Genomic DNA, 21,910 nt, shown 5'->3' with positions numbered 1-21,910 from the left:
ATTTTTTTGTTATAGTTAATTTATTTAATTTGATTGTTAGAGTCACAACCTCAATATGGAGGTTATGTTTAGATTAAGACATGAAGGTGGAACCTAGAAAGTAAGCATATAGTGAAAACAGCATCATCTAATACTGAATTACCAAATATCGATTTTGAAAACCAAGAGTGACGTCTAAACTAAGGAAAAGAATCAGTGACTCAAATGAATCGAATCTGGTTCATTGAAATTAAAGGCTTGTTCGACTTCATACGGCGCCACAAGAATCGACAGCCGGATGACGTCAAAGTACCGCGAGAGCGATTTGCGAAATCATACGGAGGAGTCTGCTTTCAAATCGTTCTCGCGGAACTTTGACGTCATCCGTCTGTCGGTTCTCAGCGATGCTGCCTGCCCCAAACGCCCATTTGTCGGTCATGTGAGAACGCCCACCAATCTACTCACGCGCTCTTCTAAAATCTCCTCACCCCTATGAGACTCCTCTTGGCTTTGACGTCATCACGCGCTCCCTCCGGTTGCCACGGCAACCCATCTCCTTCACCCCCCCTTATCATCCCTACGCTGGTAGGATCCATAATGGAACAAGCAGCATCCTGCAGCACAATGGTCGCAGGACGGTGAGCGCGCAGTGATTCAGCATCGCAAAACAGGCTTTAACCTTTCTCTTTTACTTCGTCTGCTTTATTTCTTTGCAACCGTTTGTTTCGTCCTTGACTTGATCTTTAAAATCGTCGCTTGCCGGAATGTTTTGAACAGGACTTGACTGTCACCGGACAGGGATCGGCGGGCATCTGGCACGGAATGGTAGGTCGCTCACTGGTAGATGTTGATGCGGGGAACCTGAAGGGTGGGGTGATGCATATTGATCGCTGCGAAGGTTAATGAAGTCGATGCCGTTGTGGCAAAGAAAAATAAGTGATCGGTCACGATTGTCGCTCGGCACGCGAACGTTCGGAGCCAAAACGCCGGAGACCGGCCGGATTTCTCCGGTGTTTACCCGATCCGAGCGCGCGAGCGCGTATCCATCCATGTTTTTCTCTTGCATCACTTGCAGACCTGCATCATACGGAATGTCCTGTTTGCAGGCCTTTGTTAGAATATGGACATATGTCATCTGTATTCATATGATCTGGCGTCAAACAGTATAAAAAAGAAAATACGCATTCGTATGTCAGTTTTGTATCCAGAAAAGGTGCTGTTGTAATTATAAAGATACTTATTTATTTTTTGCACTGTGGTTCAACACTACAAACTTTACATCTACAGTATGACTATGTCATATTGATATGTTTTGAACCCTCTCTTGGAGTCTGGGGTCTGAGATAAGGGGTAATGGTTGATGTTAGCCTATTTCATGTGAGTACCAAACATAAGGGACTGATATATCACTTTTTAATTTTATACATTTATGCATTTGGCAGACACTTTAAGTGACTTATCAATGCATTTAAGATATAATTTTTTATCAGAATGTTTGATCCCTTGGATTCAAATTCATGACCTTTGCAGTGCACGCTAATAGAGCTAGGAACACAGAATACACATTAATATTGATTTACTTGCTATTTTTATGCAGTTACATCATTCATTCTCACTAATCATTATTCAATTACAGTTAAGAATCTGTGGCATTGTTTGGATGCAGTGGTGCAATGTGGCTTCCAAGTGTCCTATTTAATTTTTAGAGTGTTTAAGGGAAAAATACACAGGCTAATTCGTGCAGTGTTTGGAGAAGAGTAATACATTATGCTGAGGTGCATCCATGCACCAATAACACACGTCCCCTCCATAGCTCCCCAAAAAGACCCATATGAGCAATTAAGCTTTTCCATTTTGCCTGTATATTATTTAATCACATACCAGTTGGTGCACTGGTTAGACTTGGCTCGACTCATGGTTCTGTGTCAAAGGTCCCGATTATCCGAGTCCTTATATTCTCAGCATGTGCTGACATTTTGAAAGATAAGAGAGGGAGAATGAATGAATTATTAAAGGACAGCCTTGAGAAATTGGCATTAGGCTGCATGTGACTTGGATGGTTCGGCAAACGTTTTCTCTCTGCAAATTGACCTCAGTCCTTGCGGACAGCCGCTGTTATTTCAAGGATCTGCCTCTTAGTAGTCATCAATTGACTGATCTTGTACTGTAGGCATAAGAGAAACATTTGTAGATTTGGATCTTTTAAAATGTCTGTAATTGTGATTAAGGCCTTGCAATTAGCTATTTCATGTACATTGCTTTGAATTATTATCAAGTTTGTTTGCTTATTTTGTAATGTAGCTTTTGTTTGCTAAATTTTGGATTAGTTGCTACCACATACTTATATAAAATTTATCGTAGTATGGCAATATAAGTTAGCGTATTTTATTAATGCACTTGGATGGTCATACTCTCTCAAAGCACATATTGTAAAGGTCATAGCTGTTGAAAAGCTTGTTGGGGTTGCAAAATCATAATTTTTATAACCATTTTCTCACTGTTATGCAGTTAGGGGCAGACTTACTTAATATTTTATGTGTTGGAGCTGGTTTGGTCTCTGGTTGATTGTGGTTGGGATTAGTGAGCAGAGGTTAAGCCATCTCAGTGTTGTAACGTGTTTCAATTTTAAAGAATCTGAGTTCTCAATTGGTTGTCCGTGAATCTTTGGGGCTTATTGTTAGCATGTGTCCAGACGTGTGATGGATGATGTCATTTGTTGGTGGCCATGTGGAGTGGTGGGATGCTCATTGGGCATGTAATTATGCAAGACGAGGGGCGTGGCTTGTGACGAAGCTCCACCTGCCTTCTATATTGAACACTTGAGTGACTATCTTCTATATGTCAGTATTCCTGTCTCTTTCTCATCCGCTTTTCATTATATGTTGTTATAATATGTCCTTGATTCCTTCATATTGTACATTAATAACTATCCCACGCAAGTTTAACATTTTTCATTCATACGACTGGCAAACAGGATGCATTGAATATATTTCTGTACATGGTTAATGTTATTATTTCAAGTGCTGTGATATTCAGCAATTTCAGCCCTTGAGGAAATTTTTCGAGCTAATGGTTTTGAGATACTTTAAACAAAGGCTAGTGGGATTGGGTTTGATATTACTGAACAGAGCAGCCAGTGGCGAGCATAAAATCTATTAGTCTATACCACCTGCTTTTCACTTTTATGTTTGACCTCCCTGGTCCGCTTCAAAGAGGAAATATCGGGACTTTTATCAACTAAGGCCTTGAGCAGTGATGAACTACAGTTCCCATAATCCTTTACTCCAGGTACTCTTTAGGCCTCCATATTTCAGGTATTGATTTGACAGATGGTGCTGTTATTGGTTTGGTTTTTGTTTATATAATTACAAAGTTGTGATCATCTAAGGAATCCTTATATAACCGTTTGTCTCTCAATTGTGGTAAATCCAACAGCACTGCACCATCAAAACAACCTGAACATGTTGTTCATTGTTTATCTGCGTTGTGTTGTCATAGATTTTTCAAGCACCGAGGACCCTATTGTTTTTAGGGAGTTATTATTATTATAAATAAAAATATTTCTGTACTAATAATAATAATAATATGACATACTTTGTAATGTATAGTCAGGGTTTCCCGCAGACAATTTGTTAGTTAAGGTGGTAGGGTTGGGCGGGTGGACGGGCAAAGGGCGTGGCAATCAAAGGGGCGGGGTGTATGCGTCATGATGAAAATTAAAATATTTTAATAAAATAAATTAATAAATATATAAAACTTATTTTGAAGAAACTATGACAAAAAATGAACATATACTATATTATTAATGAATTAAATGTTTTTACTTCTAACGGGAATAGCTGCGTGATGAAGTGAAACTAAAGGGTTAATAAACACAAACTAAAGCAGATGTTGTAGAACATCAGACGAACGATGATAGATGGCGCAAAGATTGTAAAAACTGATTATTTATCACTGTTAATTACATTAATTAATTACTGGCTAGTTATCCTCCAGACAGTGACGGTCCGGACCACGTCTTTCTCATTTCGGCCGTGCGGCACATGTCCCCGCATGCGGTGTGATGCGCGTATACGCGCAATTCTCCGAGATGAACTTGACGGCCTTTTGTGAAGCGTTTTGCTGATAGTATATTTTGATTTACTAAGTGACGCCTGGTCTTTGTGTTTTTTTATCTTATTGCATTGTGATCTACAATTTTATTTAAAGCCTATTTTAAAGTATTTTAAATCATATAGCGAATAGTGAATAGTGAATATAGCGTCAAATTTGCGTCTACCGTGTCTAGCTTGAAAATTTTTTATGCATTCGCTCGTATACAGCAAAATAGATGCGCGTGAAAAGCTAGCATTTAAAGCCAAATCGTCGCGAAATATTAGTTGTTCCTCCATGTTCAATGACTGACTCGGGGCGGGCCTGCCGCCACAGCAGCAAGCAGGCTCCTGATTGGTTAACGCGGCGTGAATTGACACCAAAGTTCTCGGATGTCAGACGGTAATTCGAGACCTCCAGACGCGTGTAAACGCGTTTTTACATTGACTTAACATTGTAATCATACGTGCCAGACACACTATTCACACTCTATGGTGTGAACGCAGCATTAAGCTGTCATCATAAATGAATTAATTTAAGTTAAAATCTCAAATAGATTTACAGTAAATTGGTTATTTAGTAATAGTGACATTGAGATTTGTGATTCTGCATATGTTTGCATGCGTATGTATGAAAGGATTTGTATGCATTTTCAAATACACACACATAAGTATTTGTGAATCCTCAGGTCTGAGTCTTTTAGGATAGAGTTCAGATTAAAGCCGGTAAAACTGTGACTGCCAGCATAGGATTTATCTGATAGTATTTGTAGATGAGAATTGTGAGATGTCAAACCAGACAGATCTGTTTTGTGTACCTCACTGTGTTCGTGAACATAATCATTAATCACTAGTATAGGTATACTAAAGATCCCATTATTGTTTCATGTTCTTACAAATGGAAATGCTTTTTCAGGGTTGACTTACTTTCATTTGGCGTGAGAGAGAGAGAAAATGAGATAGAATTTACATTTAAGCGTTTGACAGATGCTTTTTCCTAAAGCGACTTACGATGCAAGCAAGCTATACTGTAGATTTTATCAGTATGTGTGTTGAGTGAGAATGGTACCCATGACCTTTGCTCCCCCAACGCAGGGCTCTATAATCTACAGGAATGAGATTCAAGAGCACTGGTATGTTTCAGGAAAAATCAAGAAAGTGGTTTGGAACTGGAGATGTGGAAAACTGAAGATGTCAGGGTTGGAGGAGTGAGGTGGTCCCTGACGTCGATTGCGATTTCGCCTCTTGCTGATCAGGGAGGAGAGAGAAATGATTGAACAAGTGACGTACTGCCTGAGGGAAAACAATAGACTCAGCATACTGCCATCACGCCACACTGGAAAGAGATAGATGGTGTAAGATAGATACTGTAGATAGATAGATAGATAAGATAGATAGGTGACTGAATTATGTATCCATGTTTTTAGGGTCCACATCCGTTGGTCAGACTGTTTGCCGAAGGAATGTGAATAATTGAGATGTTTTCGCAGTGGCCCTTTGTGTGTCACAGAATGTTATGCAAGGGACGACTTTAATTGCTTAACCACACTAATGAGATGCTATTATCTCTCTGCTTTGTTTGTGCTCTTCTAAATACAAGTGTTTGGACAAATGTCATTTTTGTTGATGTGTGCACACTGCTTTCTGTCTGTTACGGTTACTGACTTTTAGTGCGCAGGATGTGTGTGTTTCAGGACTTTACATAGTGAGGAGAAACAGAGGAGAGAGATAAGTGGATTGGTAAAGAAAATATATGACCCAATCTGTAAAAACCCAGCCAAAGTCATCTTTTTTCCAGATTTATGGTTTTCTACATAAATCAGTTGGTCCAGATGGGTTGGATAGATCATATCCAGTACTCAAATCTAGTTGAGCCTCTCTTCAAATGTTTCTCAATGGTTATAAGGGCTGGTTTTAAAATTCAGATCTGGATTTACTGTTGTCATTCAAAATATTTCACAGAAGCGCATGCAAGTCATCTCATTTCATGCCATTGCGAGCTGTGATGTTAAGTTTTTGTTTTTTTTTTGAATGGAGAGTTTATGATTACAGGATTTTTTAGCTTCTTACAGAAACATGGACAGAAAAAGAGAGAGAGAGCGAAAGAGTGAGTAGGATGAGGAGAGGCATATTTATGTGATGCTTGTAAACCGACTTAAAGTTTGCCCCTGGTGCACTACAAAAACATAAATAAATATATAAACAACAAAAGTATAAACACAACAAGCACATAAACACACACCACACATACACAAAACAAAAACAGCTTTATATAATTTGTACATGTATGCCACTTTGCCTTTTTTTTCAAACAGTGGGGAGCTAAATGAGACAGATTTTGATCTTAAGTTTGACTATTAGTTTTGTTATACTTGAGGAACCAAACAATATATATATATATTTTAAATTAATATATATATATATATATATATATATATATATATATATATATATATATATATATATATATATATAGATATAGATATAGATATATATATATTAGGGCTGCACGGTTTGGGTAATTACATATATATATATATTAGTGCTGTATATATGTGTGCTGTATGTATATATGTGTGTATATATACGATTTCATATATATACGATTTCAGCAGTAACAACATAGACAAGCGGCTGCCGTGGTCATCACATAACTTCCCGTAAACTCCGCTAAGAAAAAAAAACAACAAAGTTCTTTAAACGTAGTTTATTTATGTAATAAGTAAAAAAAAACACATAGATTACCAAGGAAACCAAAACATTTGTTATTTTCGACGCATTTGTTCAAGAGATCAGTTTAGCAACTAGTCAGACCATAAAAAAACGAAATCGGAAGTAAAGTTCAGATCCAGACGTGTATCGCGTCACCGCACGTGCGTCCGATGAAACCGCCTATAAGCGCTTTAAAAATCATAACAATGTTTAAATGTTGTTAATGCAATGTAGCCAGAATATAAAACTAAATCTTGTGATTGTTTATTACTGTATTGAGGTTTTAACTAGGCTTCAATACTTCAATACTCTGAAGGGAAGGAACAGAAACGTATCTTTTCTGCAGAGTGACATACTATACAGAGGGGTCATTTAAAATAGCCTTCCCGAGAGAATATATAACACTGGCTAAAACAGATCTCACTAGTTCCCTCGCTTTCTGAGCATGTGCTCAGACTAAAAGCAGGATAGACAGACAGATACATAGATAGACAGACAGACACATGAATAGATGGATGGATTAAAAGATTGATAAATAGATAGACAGACACATAACTAGATAGTTGGATTGACAGACAGACAGACAGATACATATGGATGGATGGACTGATAAATTCATACATTGATAGGCTGAGAGACAAACAGACACAAAACTGGATGAATAGATAGATAGATAGATAAATAGATAGATAGATAGACAGGCAGATTTTTGAATGGATGGATGGATTGATAGATTCATAGACAGACAGACAGTCAGTCAGACAGACATATACATTAATGGATGGATGAATTGATGGATGAATTGATGAAAGAAAATTGATAAATGGATAGACAGACAGTCAAATGCATAAATTAATGGATGGATAGATTAATGAAATAATAGATTGGTAAATAGATAGACAGACAAACAGACACATAACTGGATAGATGGATGATTGATTGGAAGATAAAAACAAACAGACAGACACATAAATGGATGAATGGATTGATAGATTAATAAATTGGTAAATAGATAGACAGACACATAAATTAATGGATGGATGGATGGATTCATAGATTAATATATTGGTAGATAGATAAACAGACAAACAGACACATAACTGGATGAATGGATTTGTAGATAGATAGACAGAAAGGCAGATTTAAAAATGGATGGATAAATAAATTTATGGATAAATTAATAGATGGATGGATGGATGGATGGACGGACGGACAGATACATAAGTGGATTTATGGTTTTGTATAAAGACAGGCAGATTTATAAATGAATGGATAGATTAATAGATAGTCAGTCAGTCAGACACATACATTGGATGGATGGGTGGATAGATAGATATAAAATACACATAACTGGATGGATGGATGCATGGATTGGTAGATAGATAGACAGACAGACATACACAGAAATGGACTGATAGATTGATAGATAAACATACATATAACTGGATGGATAAATGGACCAATAGATTGGTAAATAGATAGACAGACACATAACTGGATAGATAGATGATGGATTGGTAAAGAGATAGACACATAAATGGTTGGATGGATTAATAGATTGGTAGACAGATAGACAGACAAACAGACACATAACTAGATGGATGGATTGGTAGATAATTAATTACCAGATAAACAGACATATAACTGGATGGATGGATGGACTAATAAATTGACAGACACGTAAATTAATGTATGGATGGATTGATAGATAGATAGATAGAGAGACAGACAGACAGATAGAAAAGTAGTAGGACACTGGCCAACCTTTGTGCTGTAACACAAAGTTGAAAGTTAAAGTTAACATTATGTGTAACGTTGGTACCGTATGGTAAAGTTATGTACCACATGTACACTCCTGATTGGCTGAGTGGCCTTCAGGGATGCTGTGCTGTGATTGCCAGAGTCTGGAAAGAACAAGCTGTTGCCACAGAAAGAGGATTTGATGTTCACAGAACAGCCAGTGACATTTACTTTAAACACTTAAGGCATCTGCCATTGTGAGCTAAATATGAGTTTTCAGTTTTTCTTCTATTGTCATTTGGATCAAGACAGTAGAGATAGACAGATGACTGACAAGATAATCTAAACATTAGTCATGGTGGCGGAGAACATGAAGCTGACTTCTTGAGCTTTTTGGTCGTTGCTAAGAAACTCGTTGAGTCACGGCTGATAGTTTCTGAAAGTGTTGAAGCTGGGATTGTGAGGGGAACTGTTTGGGTCGGCGTATGTTTATTTACTCTGCCCACCCAATGACGGAGGCACTCAGAAGTTTAGTGTTTGACTCAAAGAGAAAGACAAAAAGCATTTGTTTTATGTTTGTACCACATTAGCTTTGTTAAAAATGATAGGGAATAGCCTTCATAGACTGTAATTTTAGGAATAGTAAGCACACTCCTGATACGAAGGCCGCTTTAAACTATAGGACCTAATTTTAACCAAATTCAAGGATGCATTGCATGTATTTTTGTAAGGATTGCTGTCAATGAATGCCTCCTTTGAAAGTAGTGTTCAGCTCAGCAGATTTTGAAACCAACCCATTTTATTTTGTATTTAAGGTTTAGTCAAAATATTAAATCGATTTTAAGGCGACTGTTGGTTGACAGCACCATGTACTTGTAAATGAAAATGCAACGCTGTCCAAGTGTGCTCAGTCAAAAGTGCTTTATGAATAATGTAGTTAGTGGATTTCCATTTGTTCCAGGGATTAACGCTCCTTTCTTTGAAGAAAAAAAATCATGCTGTGATATTCATGAACCCTGTCTCATTATAGGAAAAAAGTAAATAAAAGTAATTTTATGTTAAATGTGCTGTAAATTCAAAACGAAAAAAATGATTGCTTATTGGATTGATTCTTAGTTGCGTTTCATTTATTTAGTCTCAGATTTCTCTAAAAATAGCTTAAAATGGTACCAATAAAATGTTGGTTGTAATTAGGAAAAAAAATATATAGTTTTGGATTAATTTGTTGAGAATTTAGTTCATACTGATATCTATCCTCCAACCCATACCATTCTCTAAAATACGACCCAGTGTTTACTAAATTAGCACTGGCATCTCTACTGGCATCAGTTGGAACTTAAAGGAATAGTCTACCCTTTTGCCATATTAAACTATGTTATTACCTCAACTTAGACGAATGAATACATATCTATCTTTTTTCAATGCGTGCACTGTACAGCACGTCGTGAATGTGTTAGCATTTAGCCTAGACCCATTCATTCCTATGGTACCAAACAGGGAAGCCACCAAACACTTCCGTGTTTTCCCTATTTAATGAGGAGTTATATCAGTAAGTATGGTGCCACAAAAGAAAACTTTTTTTGGTACCATAGGAATGAATGGGGCTAGGCTAAATGCTAACACATTCACAACGCGCTGTACTGTGCACGCATTGAAAAAAGATAGGTATGTATTCCTCTAGGTTGAGGTAATAACATAGTTTAATATGGCAAAAGGGTAGACTATTCCTTTAATATATTGCGGTATGAAATTGTATATTGGGCTATATTTTGCAATGATTACATGTATTGGGAGTGATTTTCAATTTAAACCACCAGGATTAATTGTATTTATAATAAACCTTACTATTTAAGCAATTAGGGCAAATAATGTACCCATTCATTTATTTTATAACATATATAACACAGCATACAAAACAGTCTATTGAAAGTTACAAGGGGGACTTTTTTGGGCGCAGCGTAATATCATTGCGCCTGCCACAGCCATGGTACTGCATGGCAGCAAAGTCCTTGATTATTACGCCAGAATAAGAGTATCGTTTCTATATCGGCCTAGAAAATCACAACTTTAAATTTTTCGTCGGTCTTAGTACACGATGTAACTACAAAAGAGTCAAGTTTTAAATCGAAAAATATCGAAAGTCTTTGGTCATTTTTGAGCGCGATGCTAATGGTCTAATCAGAGGCTGTTTCTCAATTCCAAGAACGTAAAGAACGGACTTGCGTTCTCGTGGAGATCGCTCTTGCCAGGCGACCTTGCTCATGGAAAATAAGCCTCATTTCAAAATAGTGGAATGTCACTTTTAAAAAAAAGTACAAATATTCCAAATATTTTATGCGCATTTTGAAGTATCACATCAAAAACGAGTGATGGAAATGCCAAATTTCGATAAAAATCCCTTTAATTCAAAAAAAGTTTTTATGCTCGCTTGGTTTTTGATTTACAGTATGCGAAAAAGAGTAAATGCGAATAATGGCAAATAGAAACGCATTTGCCGAATGAATTCTGATGTAGCTTACATTAAACCCACGGGAGTGCCCGTCTAGCTATTTCCGCTGTCGTTGTTTTTACCATTTATGGGGCTCGATGTCGTCGCAATGTCCTTGCTGCTAGTGCATTCATCAAAAATGCTGCACTCCTCCTTCTGTGCACAGCATTCAGTTTGGCAATTACAAGCTGCGCTGCTAATAAATTATTAACTTGCCCCATCGTGACTACATGCAGTCCTGTGTTCCGGTTATATTTGAATGAGATCTGACTGTGTGTTTTTCATATAAAGTGACTGTATTCCTTCAGATCACAAGGTTTGCAATGCAAGTTATTTGTAATAATTTTATACTGTTGTATATTGCTCAATTTATGCATAAAAACCTGTGACTGTACTTTTACTTGCGTCTTGAATAGTGTTTTATCTGGTTGATAACTGGTTGGGTTTAGGGTAGGGGTGGGGTTAGATGCTCTAAAATATCTTTAAAACCATAAATGATTATGAAACCATTTTTACTTTAAAAGCTATGGTCTACAATTTCAAAGATTGTTCATTATTAATAACCTCGTTTAGATGCTGGTTCTACAGTAAAATCCTAACAATATGAAGAGAAAAAAGAATGAAAAAAATCCATTCACTCTATTGCGTGTAAAGCGGCAGAGAAGTTGACCAATGTAAGCTGTCCGGCCGGACAGCTTACATTGGTCGACTGCTCTCATCCAATCCCCGCTCCACTTGAAACTCCACCTTGCGCTCGCGTCTCCACCCCATCGCACCCCGCCCCCCTCCTGCGACATGACATTTCTGAAAGTGTATGGTAGCTAGCGAAGTAGCAACAGCTCACAAATGAAGAAAAAACAAACCGACCGCAGCAAGCGGCCCCTGCTTGTCCCTACAGTCAAGGTTGGAAGAAAGAGAAAGTCTGTAGAGGAAAGAGCAGAGATAAAAACGGAGACTCAAACGCCGGACTCAAAATTGAATTAATATAAGGTCCGCCATTGACCGTTGGAGGAAGCTTCAGGGAGATATGGGACTGAAAACCGATGCTGACATGGCTGACTTTTTGTTGAGCAGGTTAGCATTTATTTATACGTTTATGGTGTGAGGTGTTACGTAAATATCTTTATATCAGTCTGACAACATGCTCTTGCTGCCGTCAGCATTGGAATGTTAGCCGTTTAGCATCGCGTATCACAGGTCAAAGTAGTTATATTTCTTGAAGTGCTTGAATTTCAATAGGCCTAGCGGGTTTCTGTTCGAGCTGATCGGAATTTGAACAAGATGCGCTGTGTGCTGCTATAATAATTACTCAAAACCTTAGCAATACTAACTAATAATTATTGTGCAATTAATATGCACTAGGTATCACTTTTGACCAGGGTAAACGAGGCTCAGGAGGGGAAACGTATGCCAAACATTGTTTTGAAAGTAAATAACGTCAATCAGTCATACTTGAAAGTGTTCATTCCTTCAAGGCTTCATGTGTTTAGTTTACTGCTCTGTAAATCTTTGTTCCGATGTTTACTACCGGTGATCACAGCTTGACTGAGTGACGTTGTTCAGGTCTTTCCCGGTGGGAGGGATCAGGTAGCACAGAGGGGCGGGATGAGTTTTTTAAAACTTTTTCCCTAAAAAAAAATCCCGTCCACACATGCTCGGTTTAAATTAAATATCCATCCACACGATAAAGCAAAAGCACGCTATCAAGCGCTGTCAAGAGCATGCAACACCAGCAGGCGGGGATATAACCCAAATCGTGTTCCGCAATATAGTGAGATAACTGAGCATCTGTCTGTATACATGTTAGAAGCCCTGTTGGCACAGTTATTATTAGCAAGATATGTCCGCCAGTGCACAGAATCATCAACAAAGCAGTCGCGGCGCACAATCTTGACGTCAAACACAGTGGATAACGGCGCACACTCTGACGTTGCAAGGCGAAACCCCCGGTTTTACTCTCTACACGACACCACTGTAACCGGGGTTTCTTAAAAAGTTCACCCTGGCCGGGGTTTTCAAATATGCTCGGTTTCAGTGCCCTGATACTGCGGTTTCGTGTGGACGAACGACCGAACTGCGTGAAAAAACTCACGGTTATAAAAATACCCGTGTCCGTGTGGACTGGCCTCAGGCTTTCTCGACCGATTTCCAACATCGTAGACTACCGCTTTAATTGATCTTATGCATGAACAACTTAAAATGTAACCGCAGGGTGTAATAAGCTGCTGGCCACTAGAGGGCGATTACCCCTAAAACGTAAATGTACGTCGTAATAAACTGTCGTTATTTTTGGAGGACAGCCTCAATCTTTTATAAAATTAACTTCATTGCAGACTCTACAAACCTGAGCTCAGTTTGTGATCTTTTCTGAAACTGTAGTGCATATAAATGTATTCCCTAAGCAGACACTTTTATCCAAAGCGACTTACAAATGAGGGAGAATTTAACATTGTTTTTGCTGGCTTTCGTAGTAGCCAGGCCGAGATGTTTCCATTTTCTCTCTATTGTATTGCAAGGAAAACAACTGAGATATATAACACATCATTAACGATGTTTTTGTCTTATCTGAACCTTACTAACATTGCTTTAATATGAATTAAATTGACCTGAACAACGAGAAAGAGAAAAGTAGAGCACCTTTCTGCAGCTGTGGGATAAGGATTTGTTTAGCCCTCTGGTATCTAGAGATGCACTCGATTCAGTCATATTAATAGCTTCTTTGTCTTTTGCCACATTCATTTAATTAATTTCTTTTTCTTTTATAACAGAATGTTGCTGCATTATTACCGATAGCCAATGTGAAATGACTAAAGGATATTAAAGATGATCACCCTGCCGGAATGCCAAAATAGAGAGAAATTACCAGACTACAAAAAACAAGACTATGCACCTTTATTCCTTTACAAGAAATGTGCTGCATTATGTTCATTATTATAATCTGATATGATCGGGCGGTCATATTTTCCATGCACAAATACGTTATCAGATTATTGTTGAAAGCCCAGGTCAAAATCCCAAGACTAATCCAGATCTAATCGGGATTGGCAATGGATTATACAGGCTGGGATTTTGATGTTTGAGGAGCACTAGGAAATATTTGGATTTGGGCACTGATACAGTTAAAATCCAGCTGATATATTAACAACCAGAGCTGCAGAAAGACAGCCCAGGAACTTTTTTGACTCAGCAAATAAAATTTCTAAATTTCTGCAGACAAATTTGAAAGATTTTAATGTAAGCGCAACAAATTCTTTTTCATTTATGTCTATTGTAAAAACATGCGCCCACACATACATACACATGCAAGCAAAGACAAAAATGGACACAGCTAAGAAAGCAAGTATACATAGGATGAGAAAGAGAGAGATAAACATTCCTGCAGCGTTTGCACTGATTTACTGCTCCAGTCAATGATGCGCCTCGACTCCTGCAATGCATTTGTGCAGCCAACTGCAAAATATTCAAGCACTCTGTAATTAGTGAGTGATGTCTGCCATTGATTTAACAGTAAACAAAGCACATGATGGCCAGTAAGAGCTCAGACTCCAGTGAATCCAGACTATGCATGCAGGCTAAATTTGAAAATAGCATACTAAAACTACATTTTTCTGTGGTGTTTAGTATGTATACGTTGCATTGTATGGTAATTTTCTTATGCAGGAATATTTCTCTTATACCTTTTTACTAATCAGCAGGTTTGGAAATTAATGTCAAGTAAAAATGTTTGTGTGGACTGTGAAGTTCGACTGCAGAACTGCTGAAAAATCCTTAGGCAGGTTGGAAGTCAGACGTGAGGTGTTTAATAACACTGTCAGCATTCGAATCTGACTCACTCGCAGTAGCAGCCCGAATTTTACTTCTTAACACAGTATATTTACAAATGTGACCCTGAACCACAGAACCAGCCATAAGGGTCAATTTTTATTGATGTAGGTTTGTTAGGATAGGACAATATTTGGTCGAGAGACAACTATTTGAAAACCTGGAATCTGAGGGTGCAAAAAATCTAAATATTAAAGAGCTCCTATGATCCGATTTACGATTTTACATTTGCTTTAGTGTGCAAAGTTTATTAGTACATGTTAACGATATGAAAAGGTACAAACCTCAAGGGAAGCGATGACGCGAGTTATCGTCTCCAACGTAATTTTCTTTTCTTCGACTACAACAAACACACAAATTGTAGGCAACAGTTTAATTTACTCATTGCAGCATTGCATTGTGAGTGAATCTTTTAAACATGGTAAGGAGCATCATGTTTCCGGCTGATGTCAGAGGCATTCAGGCCAATCACAACGTGACAACAGATTAGCTGCCCAATCAGGGACACAACGCTTTTCAAATCGATGAGTTTGGTACAAAATCAGTGCGTTTCAGCAAGAGAGGAAAATCTGGAGCTACAAAAATGTACAGTATGTGGAAAATAATTAGTTTTTTGAATCATAAACTGTGTATTTTACCAAATACACAAAATAACGTTGTGTTTTTTAGCAATTAAATAAGTTGTCCAGATGATGTCTTTATCATGTTCCATGAAGATATTTTGTAAATTTTCAACCATAAATATCAAAAATGTATTTATCATTAGTAATATGTGTCATATTACTAATGATAAATACATTTTTGATATTTATGGTAGGAAATTTACAAAATATCTTCATGGAACATGATCTTTACTTAATATCCTAATAATTTTTGGCAAAAAAATATATAAATTTGACCTATACAATATATTGTTGACTATTGCTACAAATATACTTGCGCGACTTATGACTGCTTTTGTGTTCCAGGGTCACAAATTAGAAAAACACACTTTTAAAAAAAATGCTGTAGTTATGCAGCTGTTTGCCAGTAACTTACTGTAGATTTAAATATATGTTATTTACTGGGAACCAGAAATCCTCATCAACCTTTTTTTCTGTTTTTTTTTTCCCTGTAGATTTTGCTTTCCAGAATGCTTTGCATGAGGCTTTTTTATTTTATAGTTTTATTCTGTAAAGATAAAGACTTGTTAAAGGAATAGTCTACTCATTTTCAATATTAAAATATGTTATTACCTTAACTAAGAACTGTTGATACATCCCTCTATCATCTGTGTGCGTGCACGTAAGCGATTGGAGCGCGCTGCGATGCTTCCATAGCATTTAGCTTAGCCCCATTCATTCAATGGTACCATTTAGAGATAAAGTTAGAAGTGACCAAACACATCAATGTTTTTCCTATTTAAGACAAGTAGTTATACGAGCAAGTTTGGTGGTACAAAATAAAACGTAGCGCTTTTCTAAGCTGATTTAAAAGAGGAACTATATTTTATGGCGTAATAGCACTTTTGGGAGTCTTCGACTCGCCTGAAAAGTCCGCTCCCCTTCTCACTCTCATAATGGGAGAGGGAGGGTGTTACTGCGCCCAGTCGAAGTACTCCCAAAAGTGCTATTACGCCATAAAATATAGTTCCTCTTTTAAATCCGCTTAGAAAAGTGCTACGTTTTATTTTGTACCACCAAACTTGCTCGTATAACTACTCGTCTTAAATAGGAAAAACGTTGATGTGTTTGGTCACTTCTAACTTTATCTCTAAATGGTACCATTGAATGAATGGGGCTAAGCTAAATGCTATCGAAGTGTCGCAGCGTGCTCCAGCGCTTACGTGCACACACACAGATGCAGATGATAGAGGGATGTATCAACAATTCTTAGTTAAGGTAATAACATATTTTAATATTGAAAATGAGTAGACTATTCCTTTAATGTTTATTGTTCATTTAAATTTGAACAAACTTTTGCCAGTAAATATCATAAAATGAAATCTACAGTAAGTTACTGGCAAACAGAAAATATAAACTTGATCTTTAAAGGCAGGGTAGGCAGGAATTATCCAAAAAACCTTTCTACAAATCTGTTCAAACTGTCCTTATATACAAATACATAATTCAAATGTAAGTACTCTGAAAAAGAGAGTATAAAACTCGAGTGTCTGCAGACCTCTCACGACTGTTTTAAACACAGTTAACTATTTCCATTCGGGATGAAACAAATGATTAGCTTGCGCGAATATCACTCTCTCTCTCGCGACCATGTCACCACCCGTTGCTATGGGATCTGCCCAGACATGCGCACACCCGATTGATTTGAATGTGAACGAGGCACTCTAGGAGGAGCAAAAGTACGGCAGAGAAAGTGCTTTCACAACTCACAGTACCTGCATATCCAGTCAGCGAAGGCAAACAAGGCAAAAAAAGGAATAAACAAAGCAATCAAACGAGAGTAAATATCATGTGGCTTTTCCTCGAGTCGATGATGCGGTAGCGATCTTGTCTCCGGAGTGTAGTCCTCATCAGAGTCAACAATGCTTTCATCACGGAAAATCTTCCATGCAAAACACTGGCTTAATAGTTAGTACTAAAAGCCATCCTATCTGTTTATATTCCTAGTGATGAAGTTAGGTGTATTATTACATGTGATTGTGACATGATGTTACTACATGCACCGTGCTCCTTCCTCTCCGCTCGTCTGAGGTAAATCCTTCTCCCAGCAAAGCTGTCGCTGTCCGCGCGTTCATGTGTTTTGGGGGCGTGGCTTTAGAAGAAACCCAGAAGGGAGGGGGTGGAGTAAATAGAAAAATTAGCTGTGTTTAAAACAGTCGCGAGAGGTCCACAGACACTCGATTTTTATACACTCTTTTTCAGAGTACTTACATTTTACTTATGTATTGATATATAAAGACAGTTAACAAATTTGTAAAAAAAAGTTTTTTTTTTAGATAATTCCTGCCTATCCTGACTTTAATATTGACTTAGTAAGGCCACGTCAAAGATTAAAATCAGTGATTGAAATCGAACTTTGATGCTCTTAATCTCATAGTTCGATTATGAGACTTTAACTTGGGATTTCATCGGATCACATTTTTGATTAAATATGCTACCAAATGTGGTTCAAATAGTTTATTAATGCAATTTCTCCTTTTAACAACTTCTAATGTTAGTCTGTTATTTTATTATTGTTTCTTGTTTAACAATAAAAAATAAAAAAAGTCCAAAATTGCTACCAAACAGTGGTATTTAATTTATAAATTTAATAGAAATGTAAGCCGCTACATAGAGATGGTTAATTTAAGCAGAAACCATGCATTTGCAACATGTTATGTAAGGAGTATATAAAAGTAGAAAAAAATATTTTAGGATACCATTATGCCCACCTATGCTTCAGTGTCAACATGGCCGCCATGTATCATTATGCAGATGTGTACACATCACATCCAGAGCACAGACACAGGCAGGTGAGCTGTTTTTCCTTTTCAAGCCGATCTTGTTTTACTGTATCCACCGCCTCCACTCGCTACACCTGCCAGCGGTGTCACAGTAAAGACGGCTCCCAGAACCACCAGCAGGGCTCAGATTGGCTCCCAGTGAGAGGAAATGTCGCATGACCTGCTGTTGTTCACCAGTAAACCAGCCATACTGTTGCTGACAGCGTCTCTGTCCTCAACACAAACACACGATGTAGGACAGAATTGGAAAAACATAAGCCACCCTGGTTTTTGTTATGAAACAGATTTGATTAGGGGTTGTGTGGGTCACAACAGTCAAATACACAACTGGTATTTTTGTGTTAGTAGTCGATAAACAAAAAGCAAGTAATTGGCAGTTTAGATTTATTCATTGTAAAACGAATGGCTATAATGAACCCAATTAAATTAGATCAGATTAGAAAGAAGTAATTTGCGATTCTCTCTTTTTTTGGGGGGTTGTAATATTTTCTCTATTTTGTTACATTTTCTGTTATATTTATGTCTAAATTTAGCTTCATCCAGACAAAGCTTCTGTAGATTGACAGATGAAATGAAGAACCATATTAAAGTCCCAGACGTGATGTGTGTGACAGCGGAGGGAAGAGGTTGAGTGTCTGTCTTTTTTCTTTGTTATGAACATATCCAGCTTTCAATTTCACGCATAATTTCTGTGCTCTGTCTACCTTTTTGCATTCGTTATTCGCATATCGTCATAATCTAAGAATTGGGGTATGAATGAGAGTCATTAACAGACTGTAGTGAGGAACTCTTGCGGTTTGAGGACGGCTGTAACCAATCAGACGTGGTGAAGATGTTGATGATGTAATTATGGCTGTTTTGTGTCTGGTTCTCTGTGTTTCATTGAACCATTAATGACCTGAGGTCTTTTGTTCTCATGGATTGTCTCAACATGAATCAGAAAGCTGAGGCATGTTTCTGAAAAATGAGGGCTGATGACTCGCCTTGAATTCTGTCTGTTGTTTCGGCAGACAGTAAATGTTTTAATTTTTTATTCATGCCTTTATCGTCACCAATGACTTTTAGTGGAATGTATTAAAGGAATATTCCATTTTCTTAAAAGAAAAATCCAGATAATTTACTCACCACAATGTCATCCAAAATGTTGATGTCTTTCTTTGTTCAGTCGAGAAGAAATTATGTTTTTTGAGGAAAACATTGCAGGATTTTTCTCATTTTAATGGATTTAATAGACACCAACAATTAATACTTAACTCAACACTTAACAGTTTTTTTCAACGGAGTTTCAAAGGACTATAAACAATCCCAAACGAGGCATAAGGGTCTTATCTAGCAAAACGATTGTCATTTTTGACAATAAAAATAACAAATAGCACAACTTCTCATTTAGATCCGGTCATCATGCGCTAGCGTGACCCGACGCAATACGTCATGACGTCAAGAGGTCACAGAGGACGAACGCGAAACTCTGGTGTTTACAAGTGTGTTGAAAGAGGACCGTTCCTGCGTTGTTGTATGTCAACTGATACTAATTAAAGCAACACCAAAGAGGTTTTTTTACCTTAAAATAACGTTTCCAAAAAAGTTTCAGTGGTTCATCCACACAAAACAGGGTGAATGGCACTTTCACATTCGCTTTGCAGCCCTCTATCGGCCAAAACCGCACTAAAGAAGTTTCCAACCGTCGGGTAGCGGTCCTGTAGTTCGAGTGAAAACTACAAAAACTTGCTTTACGGCAGACCTACAATCCAATCAGAGCCAGCTATGCTGCAGTATTTACGACAGTGGTAATGAACAATTACGCTTCTAACCTGTAGGGGGAGCAAAGAGCCAGAGTTCTTTAGTGTTGCTTTAGGGGGTTTTCACACCTGCCTTGTTTAGTTCGATTGAATCGTACCAGAGTTCGATTGCTCAGTTGGTGCAGTTCGTTTGGGCAGGTGAGAATGCAGCAATCGAACTCTGGTGCGCACCAAAAGTGGACCAAACAAGCGGACCGAGACCAGCTTGCAGAGGTGGTCTCGGTACGCTTTCAAACGAACTCTAGAGCGGTTCGTCTGTGGTGAGAACACGATCTGAGATCGAACCGACCTAACTGCAAAAGTACTGCGCATTTTGGACTAAACCAGCTGCCGTAGTCAACTGCGCAGTGCATTATCGGATGAGGAAGTGTTTGTTTAAGTGTTGTGTGTTGAGTTAAGTATTAAATGTTGGTGTCTATTAAAGTCCATTAAAATGAGAAAAATCCTGCAATGTTTTCCTCAAAAAACATAATTTCTTCTCGACTGAACAAAGAAAGACATCAACATTTTGGATGACATTGTGGTGAGTAAATTATCTGGATTTTTCTTTTAAGAAAATGGAATATTCCTTTAATTGGGAGACAAAGAGATATGCTGTAATTACAGAGATGCCCAAAATAATGAAGACATCATCCAATATTCAGTATGGAGAGCTTTATTTGATGGTGACAAAAAGTCATAATTTAAAAATATGTGTATAATGTATTGTATTGCAGATAATCTACTGAATATCTTTTTAAACAAGGATATATTACAACAGATGTTATGGTGCCCTGCTCCATATAAGCAGGACATTTTAGCATTTGATCCAATAGGAAAACTGTTTATTGGCTTAAAACCTGCAGACACATTAGACTAATGAACTGGAACATTCTCTTTTTACAGAACTAAGCTTTATGAGAGAGAGAGAGAGAGAGAGAGAGAGAGAGAGAGAGAGAGAGAGAGAGAGAGAGAGAGAGAGAGAGAGAGAGAGAGAGAGAGAGAGAGAGAGAGAGAGAGAGAGAGAGAGATGTGTGGTGCTCTATGGTGATGTATACTTCCCATCTGTCAGGTCTCAGGGGTGATGATTCATTGTAACTCTGGATTCACCTGTCTGTTCTTCAGTACAGGTCCCATGTGCCGAATGTTTCACCTACAGTCTAAACATATACACACATATCATGTCATGTAGCCAAATCCAAACATAGATAGAAAGAGCCATGGCAAAGTTTTTTTTTTTTGCTATTGTATGTGCTTTTTGTTATACGAAGCATACCACAGTAACAAACCTGTAAGAAAAATGTGTACATGGGAGCTCTGTCAATGTGTGCAGAGATTACACAATAAAATAACAAAAAATATGAAAACACTACAGTACACTTAAAACATGTGTTTTTTCTAACTGAGATGAAGAGAAATCCGCGAATCGACTGGTTAAGTCTGACATCACACTCCACAGCGTTCATGTCTATGCGCTCCATCAGATGATATAAAGCGATAGTTCGGCCAAAAATGAAAATTACCTCATGATTTACTTACCTTCAAGCCATCTGAGTTACACATGTCCATCCTTTGTCATACGAAACCATATTCAGATATTTTTGAAAATGTCCCTCAATCTTTATAACAGATGAATATAGCAGTGGCGGCAAATTCAAAATATGAGTGTCACGTGTTTTGCTTGTGTTTTCAAAATATGTATTTGTTGCATCATGTGAACCATGTGCATTACGTGTTTTGTCAAAATAAGTGCCTGCTGCACACGCGTCAAAACCGTTTATGATAAAAGAGACGCTCAAATTCACAAAATACACGCAAGACACTCCCTTAATAGTAAACTCTTGATTACGCATGA

At 37.7% G+C, this 21,910-nt stretch overlaps 1 protein-coding gene across 12 annotated transcripts in view; it reads left to right on the top strand.

Annotated features, from left to right (window-relative positions):
- Nucleotides 1-466: 466 nt before the first annotated feature.
- The window catches only part of mapk10 (mitogen-activated protein kinase 10), an 84,492-nt gene continuing 63,048 nt past the window's right edge, over nt 467-21,910 (top strand). For 2 of the 12 annotated variants that reach the window (XM_055180135.2, XM_055180134.2), the window contains exon 1: nt 478-804. In XM_055180135.2, coding sequence (XP_055036110.1) covers nt 802-804 — 3 coding nt within the window. In that variant the 5' untranslated portion in view covers nt 478-801. Of the gene's footprint in view, nt 805-21,910 lie in introns of all 12 variants that reach the window. The other 10 variants (XM_055180127.2, XM_055180133.2, XM_055180137.2 and 7 more) reach the window with 9 other exon arrangements.

The sequence above is a fragment of the Misgurnus anguillicaudatus genome, chromosome 9 (genome assembly GCF_027580225.2).
Source record: "Misgurnus anguillicaudatus chromosome 9, ASM2758022v2, whole genome shotgun sequence".
Taxonomy (NCBI): domain Eukaryota; kingdom Metazoa; phylum Chordata; class Actinopteri; order Cypriniformes; family Cobitidae; genus Misgurnus; species Misgurnus anguillicaudatus.
The sequence above is the reverse complement of the archived record's forward strand: the minus strand, read 5'-3'. Positions and strand labels throughout refer to the sequence as shown.